General features: G+C 45.1%; 1 protein-coding gene across 1 annotated transcript in view; it reads left to right on the top strand.

Annotated features, from left to right (window-relative positions):
- Positions 1-15,307, top strand: part of GAS7 (growth arrest specific 7) — a 101,209-nt gene that overhangs the window by 61,701 nt on the left and 24,201 nt on the right. Inside the window, exons 6-7 of the mRNA XM_027668429.1 lie at positions 9,359-9,448; positions 12,090-12,205. Of these exons, the coding sequence (XP_027524230.1) occupies positions 9,359-9,448; positions 12,090-12,205 (206 nt within the window). The remainder of the gene's footprint in view (positions 1-9,358; positions 9,449-12,089; positions 12,206-15,307) is intronic.

Below are 15,307 nucleotides of genomic sequence, written 5' to 3'. Positions count from 1 at the left end.
GTGCGGCTCCCCGAGCAGTGGGGCTGGGGGAGGCGGGCGGGGAGAGCATCCTTCATTCGGCATTTTGGTGTTTAAACCCTAAGAAACCCAGGGAGGCTTTGGGATCGCTGTCCTAGGCAGGAGTCCAGGCGCATTTTCCTGTTGATTTCGTTGGTTCTAGGATGAGCAGGAGGGAACGCGGTACCTCAGACTGTGAACTAGGTGTCCTGAAAAAACTTCATCTGATCACCTCCCCCCCAACAACAGTTTCTGTGTCGGGAAAAGCACTGAAAGGTTGGAGAAATACAAACAGCGGAGGTTGATCGTTGCTCTGCCAGGGCAGGATGTTTATTTTTTTTCTCAAAGAATCTGTATTTTTTTCTCAAAGAGGTGTCAGAAGGTTTCTTGTGCCAGTGTCCAAATGAAGATTTCTGATAGATAGTATAGGCAAAGGTTTTAAGTTTCAGTATGAAGTTAATCTTACATTTGCTTTTAATATTTGATTAAATATAATTGACTCAATGAAGAGACTTTACACAAGAACACATAGTGACAGGACAAGGGACAATGGTTTCAAACTGCAAGAGAGCAGGTTTAGATTAGATACTAGGAAGAAATTCTTCCCTGTGAGGGTGGTGAGGCACTGGCACAGGTTGCCCAGAGAAGCTGAGGCTGCCCCATTCCTGAAAGTGTTCAAGGCCAGGCTGGATGGGGCTTGTAGCAACTTGTCTAGTGGAAGGTGTCCCTGCCCAGGGCAGGGAAATTGGAGCAAAGTGGCCTTTAAGGTCCTTTCCAACCCAAACCATTCTATGATTCTATGTTATGGATAAAGATGTTCTCAGTAGCATGATTACAGACATTAATATCTTTTCTGTGCTTGGTGACCCCATCTGGAACACAGTTTGCATATCTGGGCCCCTCAATGGAGGACAAACGATTAAAAACAGAAAGGAAAACAAAATAGATGAGTGAAAGTGACTGGGAAAAGAAAGTTTTATTTAAATGGAAATCGAAAGAAATGAATAGATAAATTAATTACAGTGATAAAGGTGAGGCAATAACCATACTTACAGCTGCGAGCATTGTCAGGATATCAGATCCACAAGAGCAAAAGGAATAATTCAGTGTTATACATCCCTGTTAATGTTACTACAAGGAGGAGATAATTGTCTATATTATCGCACGCAGCCTGTGGATTTATTCATCAGTAGGCTGGGTTGCTGGTGACAGAGACCAGGGTTTGAAAGGTGCACATACAGGTGTCTCTGACTGCAGAGTGGGTCAGTCACTGCCGTGCAAGGTACAGTTTTCTATGGGGAGAAAAAATCTTGAACAGTTTTTGAAAAAAACACTTGAGTGATTTTGATACTTGATTATCAAAATCAGTTGTTGCAAATGTTATTATTGTAATTAGCGTATTGGGAGAGTGGTATGGTTTGAAATAAGTATAAATCTGTTGGTTTGGGCATTTTCGCAGATGTCCTGGGAAATCAGCTGCTCCTGGGGGCTACAGTGGCTGGAGGAGGAGGCATGTCCAAGCCCCCAAATGCAACCCTTGCCTGCTCAAATCAGTGGGGTAGGAGCAAATCATAGGCTGAACATGGTGACCAGAGGGACTAGACATCGTTACTGGGTGGGTTACACTGGGCTGCAGGGCACAGCACAAGAGCAGGAGTGCTTGGTTTTTTGCAATCCCCATTGTTTCCAGGGCTGAGGACTCAGGCTGTTCATTGAGGGTGGTTTTTCGTATTTGCTAGCCCACGTACCATCAGGTAACATCTGCAAAGCAAGAAAGTGTGTGTTATGTCAGGGTCACTGAGCGTGCGTTTCTTCAGCAGAAGTCCAAAGCTTTCAAGTAGAATGCATCAGACAGACAAAAATAAGCTAATTTTAACAGCTGTTTGCTCCAAACCATTGCCTCCATCCAGACAGAATTGTGAAAAACAAATCTCATATGGAGTGTAAACTGTAAAACAATATAAGGTTTTCCCCTGTCTCTTAGGAGGTTCTGTTTGCTTAGCGCCTCTCCAGCTGATGTGTGGATGATCTAGTTAGCAGAGCTGCAGGGCATGTCCTTAGCGTGCTGTCAGATGCTTTTCCTTGGTCTGTAGCGATGCTCAGGCAGAACCTCTTCTTGTAGAGGGGAATTTTAGGGTTAGCTTTGAGGCTCTTGGTCCATCAAACCTCCCTCCAAACTGGAATCCTTTGGCACACAAGGTGTGGACATCAGGTGATGTTCACTCTGAGCAGCGGCTGCAGCCAAACTATCGCTGCGTCATTGCCTTCAGCAGAGAAGTGGGAGCTCGTTCCCATCTTCTTCAGAATGCATCTCCCTCTTCTACATCCAGCCAGCATTTAGGAACGCAGCTTCTGGAAATCCTGAAGGCAGGTGTGAGCTGGAGTATTTCCCATCTGTGTGCGCCCAATAAGAAGAATAATCTGGTGTTTCCTCTTTGGTCAGTGATTGTTACCAACACAGTCTTCCATTTTTTTGGAAGGGAAACCCCAACAGGGTGTATCAGAGGTGTTAGGAAGCTGCTGGTTGCACAGAATACGGATGCTTACTTAAGAAGCAGCAGTGCAGGTGTGTGGTCTGCTGGTTTTGTAGTGAGTTTCAAGGTGCACTCACTACTTTTAGGCTGGATGGTTTGCTAGCTGATTTCTGAAGAAGAGATCATTTACGATAGGCAAAGGAGAGTTAAATGGAGAATATGCAGGGGGATATCAACTCAGGAACAGATCTACGTATCACTTGAAGAGCAAGAAACTTGCCTGATTATAAGGTGTTCCTGAGTGTGGGTTTCTTTCTGAAGAATTCTCTAGTACCTTGTCAGGATAGTGCAAGACTTGGAAAGTGCTGGTGTTCGGACTGCATGTGTTGGACACGTCAATGAACACATGCTGCAGACGGGAAGAGGGGCAGCCTACGTGCAGGAACTTTGGATTTCCTGCTGCTGTGCTCTGCATCTGACACAACGTTAATGAATGCAAGGTTGTGATGAGCACAGGGTGAGGCTGCACATTCAGCACGGTTCTCCCCTCTGCCCTGGGGCTGACTGCATGGTAGATACTGTCAGAAACCCCTTGACTTGGCAGGGGGATGAATCACCCCTGAACTTTTCTACAGACAGACCAAGTAAAGAGGGCTCCTGAACACTTTTGGCAGAATCTTCCCTTTGAAATAGGAAGGAATCAATACATTTGTTAACAATGAGGACTTTGGTTGTCAGTTCTTCCCTGCTGTTGTACCGTAGCTGCAGCATCACCCTGCCAGCGCTAAAACCACAGGCAAAATAATGATGTTGAAGCTACCTAGACACAACCTAGTCATTCCTGGGCTTCCCTGTCTGGGGAGAGTTCAAACTGCCCAAGCCTCTATCTGTGCCCAAGCTCTTATGAGGTCTCTTCCAGTCTTTGCATTTGGTTGTTTTACCCAAACGGTTCCATTTGCAATATGAACTGACTTAGTGGAGTTGGATGTTGTACTTTTGGGGTCTCAGATGACACTGTAAAGAAGATACTGAAGTGAGGCAATCTGGCACAGCTTTGCTGTGTTAAGGTGCTGTGAATATGCAGAAATCAGGAAAAATAATGTGCATTTTTAAGCTGAAGAAATGAGCAAAAATGTTACCCTACTTTAGTCAGTTCACCATGGCACAGTAAGCTTACCCGCTGTCTGCTAATTTATTTATGTAGTATCTTATGTAATAAACATGTAGTTGATTATCTAGGCCTTGATCAAATTATTATTGTTTTATTCATGTTGCTTAGCAATGTATCATTTACTGGTGAGTGCTGGTAGCAACTTCAAAGCCTCCAGAGACTTTGAAATCCAGGAGATTAATGTACATGTCCAACCCAAAAAAGTTTGTTGCTTCTGTGCAAACCCTGTGCATTCACCTGGCTCCCTGTGTCTTTTCCTCTTCTGTCACCCTTTTGTGTCTCAAACATAATGAATGTAATACCTACAATGTAAACAGCTCATTTTACCCTGACTGCCAACATGCTCATGGGAATAGGAGCTGGAATATTTAGCTATTAAGAGTATAATTGCATTTGATTATGATCAGTACACAGGCAGAAGTATTTTAATCCATTGAGTTTGGCATACAGCTTGTCAAGAGAAATGTATCAATTTGTGCTGCTTCTCTGATCCTGTGTGTGTGTATGTGTGTATATGTGTGTGTGTCCCACCAAGCTTTGTTGTCACCATGTTTTTACCAGGATGTCTTCTCTAACTCTGTACCTTTTTCTGTCCTCATGATCCAGTGGCTCTTTCACAGATTTTCTGGTGCCAAGCATGGCCAGGGGCAGCTGGAAGGACAAGCTGCTGGGAAGATTTACTCAGCTCATATTTGGGAATTAGCCCTGCTTAATTTCCCTCTACTGCAAGCTGACAACAGCCATTATTTTTATTAGTGAAGAGGCTGGATGAGAACTTAATATCACGGTGAAGCTGATTATCACTTTGGCTGTCCCGGTGGAGTCTGTGAGAATGTAATGCAGGTCATCACACCTTGTTTTCTCTTCATGTTCTGTGACTCCATCATTACCTGAGATATGTGTTTTAATTTGTTTTGTTTTTTACTGGCAATTACACCTGCAATAGTCAACTTCTGCAAGCTTTTGTTAGGCCTTGCTGGTGAGTCAGCATTGTTGAGAGATTAGCCATGGGTTTGAATTTGGACCTTGCACAGCGCCTGCCCAGCTGTCAGTGATGTGACTAGTGAGAGTGTGGTCCCTCAGGATTAGTAAGGGCAGTGGTCCCTCGTGTGGAGGGAACGTCACTGTTCATGGGACTGATCAAGCTGTTTAGTGCTGTCAGACATGGGGACATCATCGTGAGATGCTTTGGCTGTCTTCACCATCAGTCAAAAAGCTCATCAGTGGGACTAAGCTGGTGAAATAGAGTGCTTTTTCCAACTGTCTTTACTTTTAGAAAAAAGAAAAGTAGCATTTCAGAGGGAGGACAGGGAGAGGGGGAATGCCACGCCCTCTCGCCACTACTGGTGTACGACTGTGTCTTGCTCACTACCAGCCTGGTGTTCCCCTCCTGCTGGGAAATCCTGAGAAGTTTAAGAACTGTTAGGAAATACAAATCCAAGAGCTCTTGTTTAAATATAACAAATCTGTGGTGATGAAAGGAGAGAAAGATCACGAGATTTCCTATGCAGTCATATATAGTTTTTAGTAATATTTCTAGAGCTTTGAAACTTTCCATGCCCCTGCTAGGACTTAGTGTAGAAAGGTATAAGTTCGGTTAAGTTCTGTTTACCACACAAATAATTCTTTCTTTTTTTTTGTGAGACTGCAAAAGCTTCTACATTTTAGTTTTCTAATTCTGACATCAGTTCCCTTTTAAAAGTGATACTAGACCCAAATGGCCTCATGACTCTGTCCAGACAATTCAGCATCATTTCTAGATAGTCTTCTGAGAAGTGAAGAATGTTTGATTTATTCCTAAATCTTTGAGTCTGATGACATTCTTTGAGAAACATATGAATTAATCCTACTCTCATCACCTGTTGATGTGCATACTCACTGTTCCTCTTCCTGCTGCATGCATGGAGTTCAGTCCACTGCAGTGTGGCACCGTCACGAGTCCCAGCCTGGGCATTTCCAATGACTCTGTGGTTAATGCTTCAGGAAATTAACTTTAAGACTCACTGTGATATCACTAATCAGCAGTTTCCAACTGACACAGATTTACTTTTTTGTGAAACAGGCACTGCCTTTAGCAGAGAATAGGAATTTCCCTTGGTCTTTGTCTGTGCAGATTTTTACACTGTAGGGAACAACTTGCGTGCCACTGTATGTGCTCCCCACTGCACATCACCTCCCTGTCCTGGTGCACAGTGCCATGATGCAGTGATCCAACTCAGGATATTTTATGTTTCTATGATTCTGTGATGCCCGGTGTTCTGGTCTTTTGCAAAATACACTTAGGAGGTGCTTGTTTTCCCCCTTCTCAATATCCAGTGTGAAAATGTTGGGCCCTTGAAATCTGCCTTGAAAACACTGCTGTCTTCATGGGAAGCACTTGGTCATTTCCCAGTTGAAATAAGTCATCTTGGACAACACAAAGCACACTCAGCACTGTGTTTCCACAGTGGACATCCCAGCCATTCTTTGTGAGACCACCAGTATGAGCACAGTGGAAACCAGAATAGCTGTCCTTTCACCAGTGCTGTATTGGTGCTTCTGGTGGGGAGATGTGAATCACTTCCAGCATCCTGAAACTTCATGCAGTCTCCTTAACTCTTTTGCCTTGTGCTGCTAACTGTTTTTAACTTGAGCTAAATCCTGAGTTCCTGTAGCTTGGCAGTCTGCTCTTGAGAGTCAGCATCTTGTCCTGGGTGCTCATGAGGTGTATTGTGTAAGCATACAGAATAGCTGTGCTCAGGGCAGTGTTTTGTGCAGGCTGCCAGGTAGGAGGGACTGGAGTGGCTGAAAGTGCTGGCATGCAGGTGTTGTGAGATCATACAGATTTTTATTCAGTGAATATGAAATACAGCATCTAAGACAGAAATCTTCAAATCCAGAAGCTGTGTAAACCTGTCTTGACACCATGTACCTTAATGTGGTTCCTTGTAACATTGCCGTTGCTGACAATTCTGCATCTTCCCTTCTCCGTGAGGATGAGCTGCAGCATTGCTCACTCGCGGGAGTCAGTTTGCCTTCTGTGATATGTGACAGTGATTGTGCAGGGGTTCTGGAGGCCATCTCATTTTTTTGAGGCAAAACTAACTGCAATATGTTGTATTATTTGAGAACTGATGTGTGGTTGTGCCAGCACAGAGGCATGACCAAGTACCAGTGCAACCCGTGCTCAGCAGTGGCACTGGATTTCATAGGATCATAAGAGGAGTCATACAAAGGCTTGGGTTAGAAGGGACCTTAAAGCTCATCTCGTTCCACTTCTCTGTCCTCCCTTGGCAGGGACATAGACCAGGTTGCTCCAAGCCCCATCCGACTTGGCCTTGAACAATTCCAGCAGTGGGACAGTCACAGCTTCTCTGGATCTGATGATCTCTGAAGCGAGGTGAAACCTGTGTTCTGTCAGGCCTTGTTCAGCAGCCCAGTAGCAGTCCAGGCCAATGTTTATCAGACACTGCCTGAAAGGAATAGTTTTGCTGAAGGTTTCCAGACAGTATTTTTGAGACATTTGGGATGATCAGTTTGAAGCTTCCTGGCAGGGGAGAGAGGAGTCCCCTAATGGGGTGTTGAGCCAGTGCTTACTGGCTCATGCCAGAGCTTTGCAGAGCCCGCAGGCGTCTCTGCACCCCCCTGCTTGCATCAACTGTACCCGGGGGACAGATGCCAACTCCTCTTCTGGGGGAGATCTGCTCATGGGCTTTTAGTTTTTTGGTTATCCCTGAATGGAGGAGGGAAGGTAACCCTACCTATCTAAAAAAAACCAGGGCAAGATGGGCTTGCAGTTTTTCTGAGAGAACTTTGCTGACAGGGAAGGGACAGGAGAGGAGAACTTCAGCAGAGATAGAAGGTGTCCTCAGTGAAACATCTCTCATGGAGGCTGCAGTGGTGACAGAAGTCAGCATGGGGGCTGAGAGGCTCACTGCAGCAGCACAGGCAAGCCCAGCTGAGTGTGACTACAGTGGTATGTCCCCTGGCTTGTCTTCAGGGAGATGTCTGGGTGATGGGGAGCACTGGCACCGCTGTTGCATGGCCATCCCAGTCTGAACTGAGCTGATGTTCTGTAACTCCTGATGTAACTCTTCTGACAGGGAGCAGGGAGGGCGTTTGCAGTGTTGTCTGTTGCTGAGACCCTGTGGCCAGTGGAGGCCGGTGCTGTCTGGAGAGGCTGGCTCTGGCTGGAGATGATACAGGCTCTGGCTGGAGAGGCTGGCTCTGGTTGGAGATGATACAGGCTCTGGCTGGAGAGGTTGACTCTAGTTGGAGGTGCAGGGTCACTAGTGCATGGCTGCTGCCTGCAAAACCTTGAACTCTGACCTCCTGCAGATCAGTTTTGAAGCCTGATGGAAACTGGAAGGGAAGACTCATGGTTTAGGATCTGGCTGAGGTGACAACCAAAGACAGTGTAGGTACAGGGTCCTCAGCCTGCTTTGAAGTGGACTTGGCATGCTCTGGGCAGACTGATTTATGTAGAACAAGCTCTTGCATCACTTACAGGAAAACTGCTGAACCTCCAGCCTGGGCAGATGGCAGCAGAGCCAGTGTGGGTTTGTAGGAGCAGCCTTGTATCAGCTAAAGGCTTTGTCTGCTTTGCTCTGGCATGGGGGGTTTGCACTGTGTCAGCACCCGCATCCTTTCTGATCCTCTCTCAATAGCCCAAAGGCAGACTCACTGCCTGTGAGCACTGCCTTTGGGTCTGCCCATGCAGCTGTGCTAACCCTGCCCACAGCTTTGTGTATGGATTTCCTGTGAGCATTAACTGATCCAAAACAAAACCCCACACCCATACAATTATATCTGTGAGTCTCCCATCCCGAGTATCTGTTGGTTCCTTGATTAATACCCAAGTACTCTTAGTGTCCCGTGACCCTGTGGGTGCACTGAGAGGGACTGATCTTAGGGACCTGCTCAGCAGGGAATTGGGGCAAGCATTATAAACTGGCAGTGAGCTCTGACTATTACTGGTGCATCCTCTGAAGGGCTTGGCTGTGTCCAGAGTTGTTCTGCAGCATGTTCTGCAGTAGCTGTCATGCTCTTAGCCTTCACTGTGCTTTTATCAGGCTGCATGTTCCACTGCAATAACTTAATGAGGACTTGGGCTTTTTTATGCCATTGTTTAATGACCATGTGATGAGTCCTGCCTCACAGATTGCTGTGGTTTTTGCACACTGAAGGCTCGCTGACCTCAGAGAGCCCCTGTTCCTTGTAGCAGGGCCCATCACTTTCATCTGAAAAAGTCTCTGAGATAGATGGAAGGGCTGTGCACTGAAAAAATAACCTGGTTTTTGTAATCCTATAGGAGACTGGGATAGCCGAGGTTTTTTGCTGAGATACGCCATTCGTGCCTGCAGCGCTTTCTGATGCTCACTGTGTTTCTGTGTTGAGGGTGTGCTCAGGGTGTTTCACATAAAGTTTTTTACCACAGTTCTTAGGGATCTGGGAGAACTCCCCACATGGTGCTTTCCAAATCCAGTAGGTTTCCCTCATGTGAAATGGGTAGTTTATTTTCCTCTGAGCTGACGCTCCTGCTTGCATAGAAGAGCTTTCTGGGAATACTTAGCCACTGTTTCCATGCAACAAGGAATTTTTCTTCACTGTCATGCATTCACTGCGGATTTTCTGATGGGAAGTGCATGGATATAAACTTTCATTTGCATATTTCTCATCAACAGCTAAATTTCATTGTTGTCTAACTCCCTTTTTTTCTTCTTTTTTTTTTTAACAGATCAACTGTGTGACTTTCCCCCACCCTGACGTAATGCCAGAGCAGCAGTTGCTGAAACCTTCAGAGTGGAGCTACTGTGATTATTTCTGGGTAAGTAGGCAGCCAGCCACATGCCGTATAGAAGCTCCAGAGCTTCCAAAAAAGTGGAACAAACAGCTTGATTTGTGGCACAAGGTAACGGAGAATTTGGGCTGAGATACAGTGTGTAAGGGCAGTACCAGGGAGACTGGCGATGCCAGTGAAGATCTTGTGGAAACCGTTTGACCAGTCTGAGATGTGGGCGATCATCAGAGAAGTGTTCAGAAAGGCAAGCACATCTGTCAGGAGATGGATTGGGTCAGGAAACGGGGAGGATATAGGACAAGCCACACATCTCAAAATACCTCAGGCAGAAGAGCTGTGCATCAGGAAGGGGATGGAATCACAGAATCTCGGAATCATTTGGATTGGTAGGGACTGTAAAGCTTGTCTAGTTCCAAACCTCTGCCATGGCCAGGGTCACCTTCCACTAGACCAGGTTGCTCCAAGCCCCATCCAACCTGGCCTTGGACACTTCCAGGGATGGGGCAGCCACAGCTTCTCTGGGCAACCTGTGCCAGGACCTCACCACCCTCGCAGGGAAGAATTTCTTCCCGATATCTGATCTAACCGTACCCTCTGTCAGTTTGAAACCATTCTTCTTTGTCCTTTCACTCCAAGCCCTTGTCCAAAGTCTCTCTCCGGCTCTCTTAGGACCCCTTTGGGCACTGGAAGGAACTATAATGTCTCCCTGGAGCCTTCTGTTCTCCAGGCCGAACACCCCAAACTCTCCCAGCCTGTCTCCATAGCAGAGGTTCTCCAGCCCTGTGACCAACTTAGTGGCCTCCTCCGGACTCGCTCCAACAGATCCATAGGTCCATAGGATAGCAAGGTGTCTGGCAGGGAATATTATTTCAGTGTTTCCCAGAGCACAAGAGCTAGGAATACACAAGGAAGCAGGGGATGTCCCTTCTAAAACAAGGAGATAGTTACAAAATGTATTTTAAATTCTAAAACTCCCTCCCATGGGATATTCTGGAGGTCAGAGAAGAAATGAGGTTTTTAGAGGATGAGGTTTGTGAAGGACAGGCCTATTTGTAACTTAAGTTGAGTAGTTTTAAGACAGCCTGCAGCATGAGAAGTCTTCAGTGTCTGGTTCTGAGTGTGCCCTCTCATGCTCAGCTCTGCTTTCAGGTTCCTAAATCAGATTAAAATGATGCAATAATCCTTGGAGCATGGAGCTGATAGAAAAAGTCTTCTACTGGAAAACTTTTCTTCTACTGGAAAATATTTTTTTGGGGTGGGAAGAATACTACAAATAAATATTTTAAAAGAAGACAACAATGAAGATTTTAGGAATTCCATGTGTGTTTTCTGTTATAAGTTATTGAAGCGTTTCCGTCTTAAAAAAAAGTGTCAGTGTTGGATGCCCAGCAGCACATCCTGTTGGGCTTCCCCAATGCTGGCGTGACGGCTGATATCAGGGACTTGCTACAATACGCTGTCATACTTGCAAATGGTCACATTATCACAAAACTTCCTCGGTTCCTTCCAGTCTTCTGATCCCAGTGAACCCTAAATCATTAATGGCATACAGACTGATTTTATGCATGTCTTACAGAAGTCCCTCTCTTGCTTGGTTGCCTTTATTAGGGCTCAGCCACTGCTTGGCTCTTTGGGTTGGTTAATCTCGCTCTTAGTGAAACTCTACTTAAAGCTGCCTTTCTTCAGCAGACTTTTATCCTCCCATAACTCCACTCCCAGGACGTTCCTCTGCTTTGGCCTTGTCATCTATGGCATGTCCACAGCTCGCCCTCCTTGTTCCATCAGCTCCACTCCTCCTGCTGTCTCAACTGGCTGGTCACCAGTGGGGCGTCCTACCAGTCTCGTGGTTTGATTAGTGTGGCATTTTTCTCTAGGCAATTGTGCAGCACCTAAGGGATTGCAGCAAAACTGTAGTACTTAGGGAAATGTTCTCTGAGAATTTGTTTGTTGGGAAGGGGGTAGGAAATGAAATACTGAAATATGAACATAGAGAGGAGAGAGAAAAGAGGCAGCAGAGAGAAAACTCTGTTGGTCCTTGTAGCAACACTGAAGTCAGTGGAGCAAAGGGTCTACTGGGCTGTGTAGGAAACAAATGGTGAAGGATGGAGTGTATGGTGGTAATCTACGGGACAAGTTGCTGGTTTACCCTGTTTTACAGCAGATCCATGCAGACTGGCTGTATTTTTGTGAGTACAAATCAGGGTCGAACTTGGCAGTCGTTAAAGGTCATTTAGGGCTGTGTTCCCCCTGGAAGGAGCAGCAGTGTCCCCCCTCTGCCCCAGCAGTTCCCCTGTGCTGGCTCCAAGATCCCTTCTTTTTGCAAGCTGAGCCCTCGGGGCTGACACTTGCCCAGTGACATTACCAGCTATGAAGGGTCATGGACAGAAAGGACAGCAGTGCTGCTGCTGTGGCCCCCACATCATTTTATGCTAGCTAAAAATAAGTGTAAACTTCCCTGTTTAAATAAAAAAAAAAAAAAGGAATAGGAGGAGGGGGAAAGAGAAAGTGTTGGGCTACTCCTTTCAGAGGGACTGAGGTGCTGTGGCCATCAGCTGGTCTCATAGGAGGGTTCCTCAGGCCCCACTGCTGGGCAGCTGCTGCTGGGAACCACATCTTTCTGGGTTTAGTCCCCATAGCTTTTTGTTGAACCTCCTTTTATTTCTTTCAGGCAGATAAAAAGGACTCACAAGGGAACAATACGGTGTCGGGATTTGAAATTCTTCTTCAAAAGCAACTTAAAGGGAAACAAATGCAGAAAGAAATGGCAGAGTTTGTTCGAGAAAGGTAACTAGCACTTTGTTACCAAATATTTATGGCAATTGTTTTTTCCTGATTTAGATATTCCTTCAGTACATTAATGATATCGCTTGAACTGCATAAAAGGTATGCTACCAATTCTTAATGAGCATTTAATGCTTCTTTAATGTCTATCCACACTCTCCAGCCTTCCTCAGCTCTCACTTGTCTCTCCTGCTCTGTCAGTCTCGGTTGTATTGCACACAGGCTGTCTGTTTAGAGGGAACCAAGGTTTTAAGCTGCAGCTTCAAGGAAAAAAACATGAACATGGAAGAACCAGAGTGGTCATGATATTTAGAAGGGAAGTATTTTGTCTGAAAAATAGAGAAGCAATTTGTTCACGTGGAGCATAGACACAGTTTCCTAGAGGAAGATGTAAAAAGACATCACCTGGGACTTAAGCCAGTTGCAGAATCACAGAATGGTTTGGGTTGGAAGGGACCTTCAAGATCATCTTGTTCCAGGCCCTCTGCTCCTCTGGACAACCTGTGTCAGGGCCTCACCACCCTCACAGCCATGAATTTTTTTCTAACATCTAATCTAGTCCTACCCGCCCTTCTCCTGTCACTCCAGACCCTTGTCCAAAGACCCTCTCAAGCTCTCTTGGAGCCCTTTTAGGCACTGGAAGGGCCTCTAAGGTGTTCCTGAAGCCTTCACTTTTCCAGTCTGTCTCTCAGCCTGTCTCCAGAGCAGACACTCCATAGGGTACAAACAGTGTTTGCTCTCTGGAGGAAGGCGTTGACGCTGATGGATGTTCTCTCCTGGAGGCAGTTGCACCAGTTGAAGGAGCTGCTGTCCTCTGTTATTTTCTCTCTGTTGACACTTGGTGCTGAGTTGGTGTTGCCTTCCCACTCTGCTGCTGCAGACATGGTGTGATTGTGCTGATGAGAATAAACACTGGTGCAAGAACAGAACTAGGCCATAAAACAGGCCCCTCTGTTGGCATTTGGTGTGCAGTTCAGTTGGGAAGAACTTGCACATAGTTGCTTCATTTGTGGTTTGTTTTCTTTCTCCTTCGTGTCTTTTTTTTCATACTAGGGATATGGCGGCAGCAGTGGGAAAATGGAAAGTAGCACAGGCAATAAAGGTGGTCACATACACGGCTGAGCATTCATGTGTGGTTTCTGCAGCCTTTGACGTAAGACAGTCTGAATGACAGTTACCTCTGTAATCCGTGAGAAAGTGTGACCAGAGGTAGAAGAAAGAACAACCTGGCACATTAAAAATACAATTGAGAAATAGGCTTGCTAAGGGAGAAGATGAGAAGGCAAGCAGAATTATGATAGCTGCGGCCAGGGAAAATAGGGGGAAAGCTGCTCCAAAGAAAGTAATATATAATGAAATTTGACAGAAATAAAAGCAAAGCGCATTCAAGAGGAAGGAAAGTTGGTGTAAAATTAGAGAGAGCAAGGAGAGCAGCTCTGACTCTGGGGAGGAGCATGTCTGTGTCCTTGGCAGGCACGTTAGAGAGGAGAGACAGAAAAGATTCACTATGTGCTGGAAACAAAGAAGGTTTGGAATTGAGTGTGAAGAGGGTCTAGATGGGAGTTATAGAAAGATGAATATATTTTTCATCTGTCTGAAACAAAGGATCAGGATTGTTCTGTGTGGAAAAGGAGGAGGATGCTGTTGAGCTGGAGAGGTTAGTCATGGAAACAGAGCTCAGGCCATCTGTATCTCCAGCTAAGAGGGCAGAACTATTGATAAGATTTTCATGATGACCACCAGGTGCCTTGGGGAATACAAGACCCACATTTAAACTAGGAGTTTTCCTGGCCAGAAAAATTCTCTTCATCTGTACAATCAACCTGCTGGAGATGAGATTCAGCCAGCTAATAAAAACAGCCCTTCAATGGGAAGCTGGAATACGACTTGATAACCAGATTTCTTCATCAAATATACAACAAGAGGCAAACTAAGTGAAATTTAGTTTATCAAATAGATGCTTTACAGGAACTTCTTGTAAAAAGCAATCATAGACTGAGCAATTATATGTTCATTCAGTTCTTGTTGACAAAGTTAGGGTTATAATACAGACTTTGAATTTTAATGACAGACCTCAAGAAAGAGAGGAAAGTAATTAATAAATTGACTGAACTAAAAGATCAAGAGTGTGGGTATGAAAGAAGGAAAGAATTACTTAAATCTAAAGTGAAAATAAGGTCCAGTATTTGCATGCAAGGAAGCACTCCAGAACAGCCAAGAAAATCTGCAGACTGCCCTGAGAAGCACCAGTCTCTCCAAGTATAAGTAGTGGTTTTATTAGCAAAGAATCACTGTCTTAGGCTTTTGGCCACTCACTTTTAATTATGCTGTGCTATGTTTAGAAAATGCAAAATAAATAGCAGATTATTTAGCTTCTGCCATATTCAGCAGATACTTGTATACATCTTTCACTGTTTGTCTGCAACAATTTGTGGAATACTTCTGCAGGCTATGCACTACAGGAAAAGTAATTATGTTTCTGTTGTCTGAAAATTTCATTGTTCCCCTCTAATCCGGAGAAATAGTGTAAGAAGACTCATCATCACGGTCTTCCCACAGCAGCAGTTGTGTAGCTGTCTGTCATATATCCTCTACCACCTTTTCTCCCTGTTCCCCCTGTTGTCTTAATTTGTTTAGTTTCTTCTTGCATGGCAGTCACATCAGATCATCTTTGCCTCCCTGTGTAGTTCTCTCATTTTTCTTTATCCATTATAACATGGCATGACTGAAATTGTTTGAGTGGGGAAAAACAAAGCACTTTATTTTAAAAAAAAAAAGCATAAGAGAACAGGACATAAACATCCAAATAGCAACTAGAACTAATAAAGTAAGGACAGTATGGGTCAAAATGCACTTATAACCTGTAACGATTCTGACTATAAAGGGAGTGCAATTCTGAAGGTTTTCAGACAATTTAGTGGAAACAAGAACTTGGAGCTTTTTTGGTGGGAAGGTGGGATAACTGCCAAACAGCTACGTGAGTTTCTGGAGGTGGGCTCACAGGACTCAGGAGTCATGGCATGTTGGTGTTTCACAGTCACCACAATCCAGAGTTTGCAGAGTATTTATATTGGACAGGGCCAAGAGGCAGATTTTTTTCCCCTC

The sequence above is a fragment of the Corapipo altera genome, unplaced genomic scaffold (genome assembly GCF_003945725.1).
Source record: "Corapipo altera isolate COAL_440 unplaced genomic scaffold, ASM394572v1 109, whole genome shotgun sequence".
Classification (NCBI taxonomy): Eukaryota; Metazoa; Chordata; class Aves; order Passeriformes; family Pipridae; genus Corapipo; species Corapipo altera.
This window is presented reverse-complemented; position numbering and strand designations above follow the sequence as displayed.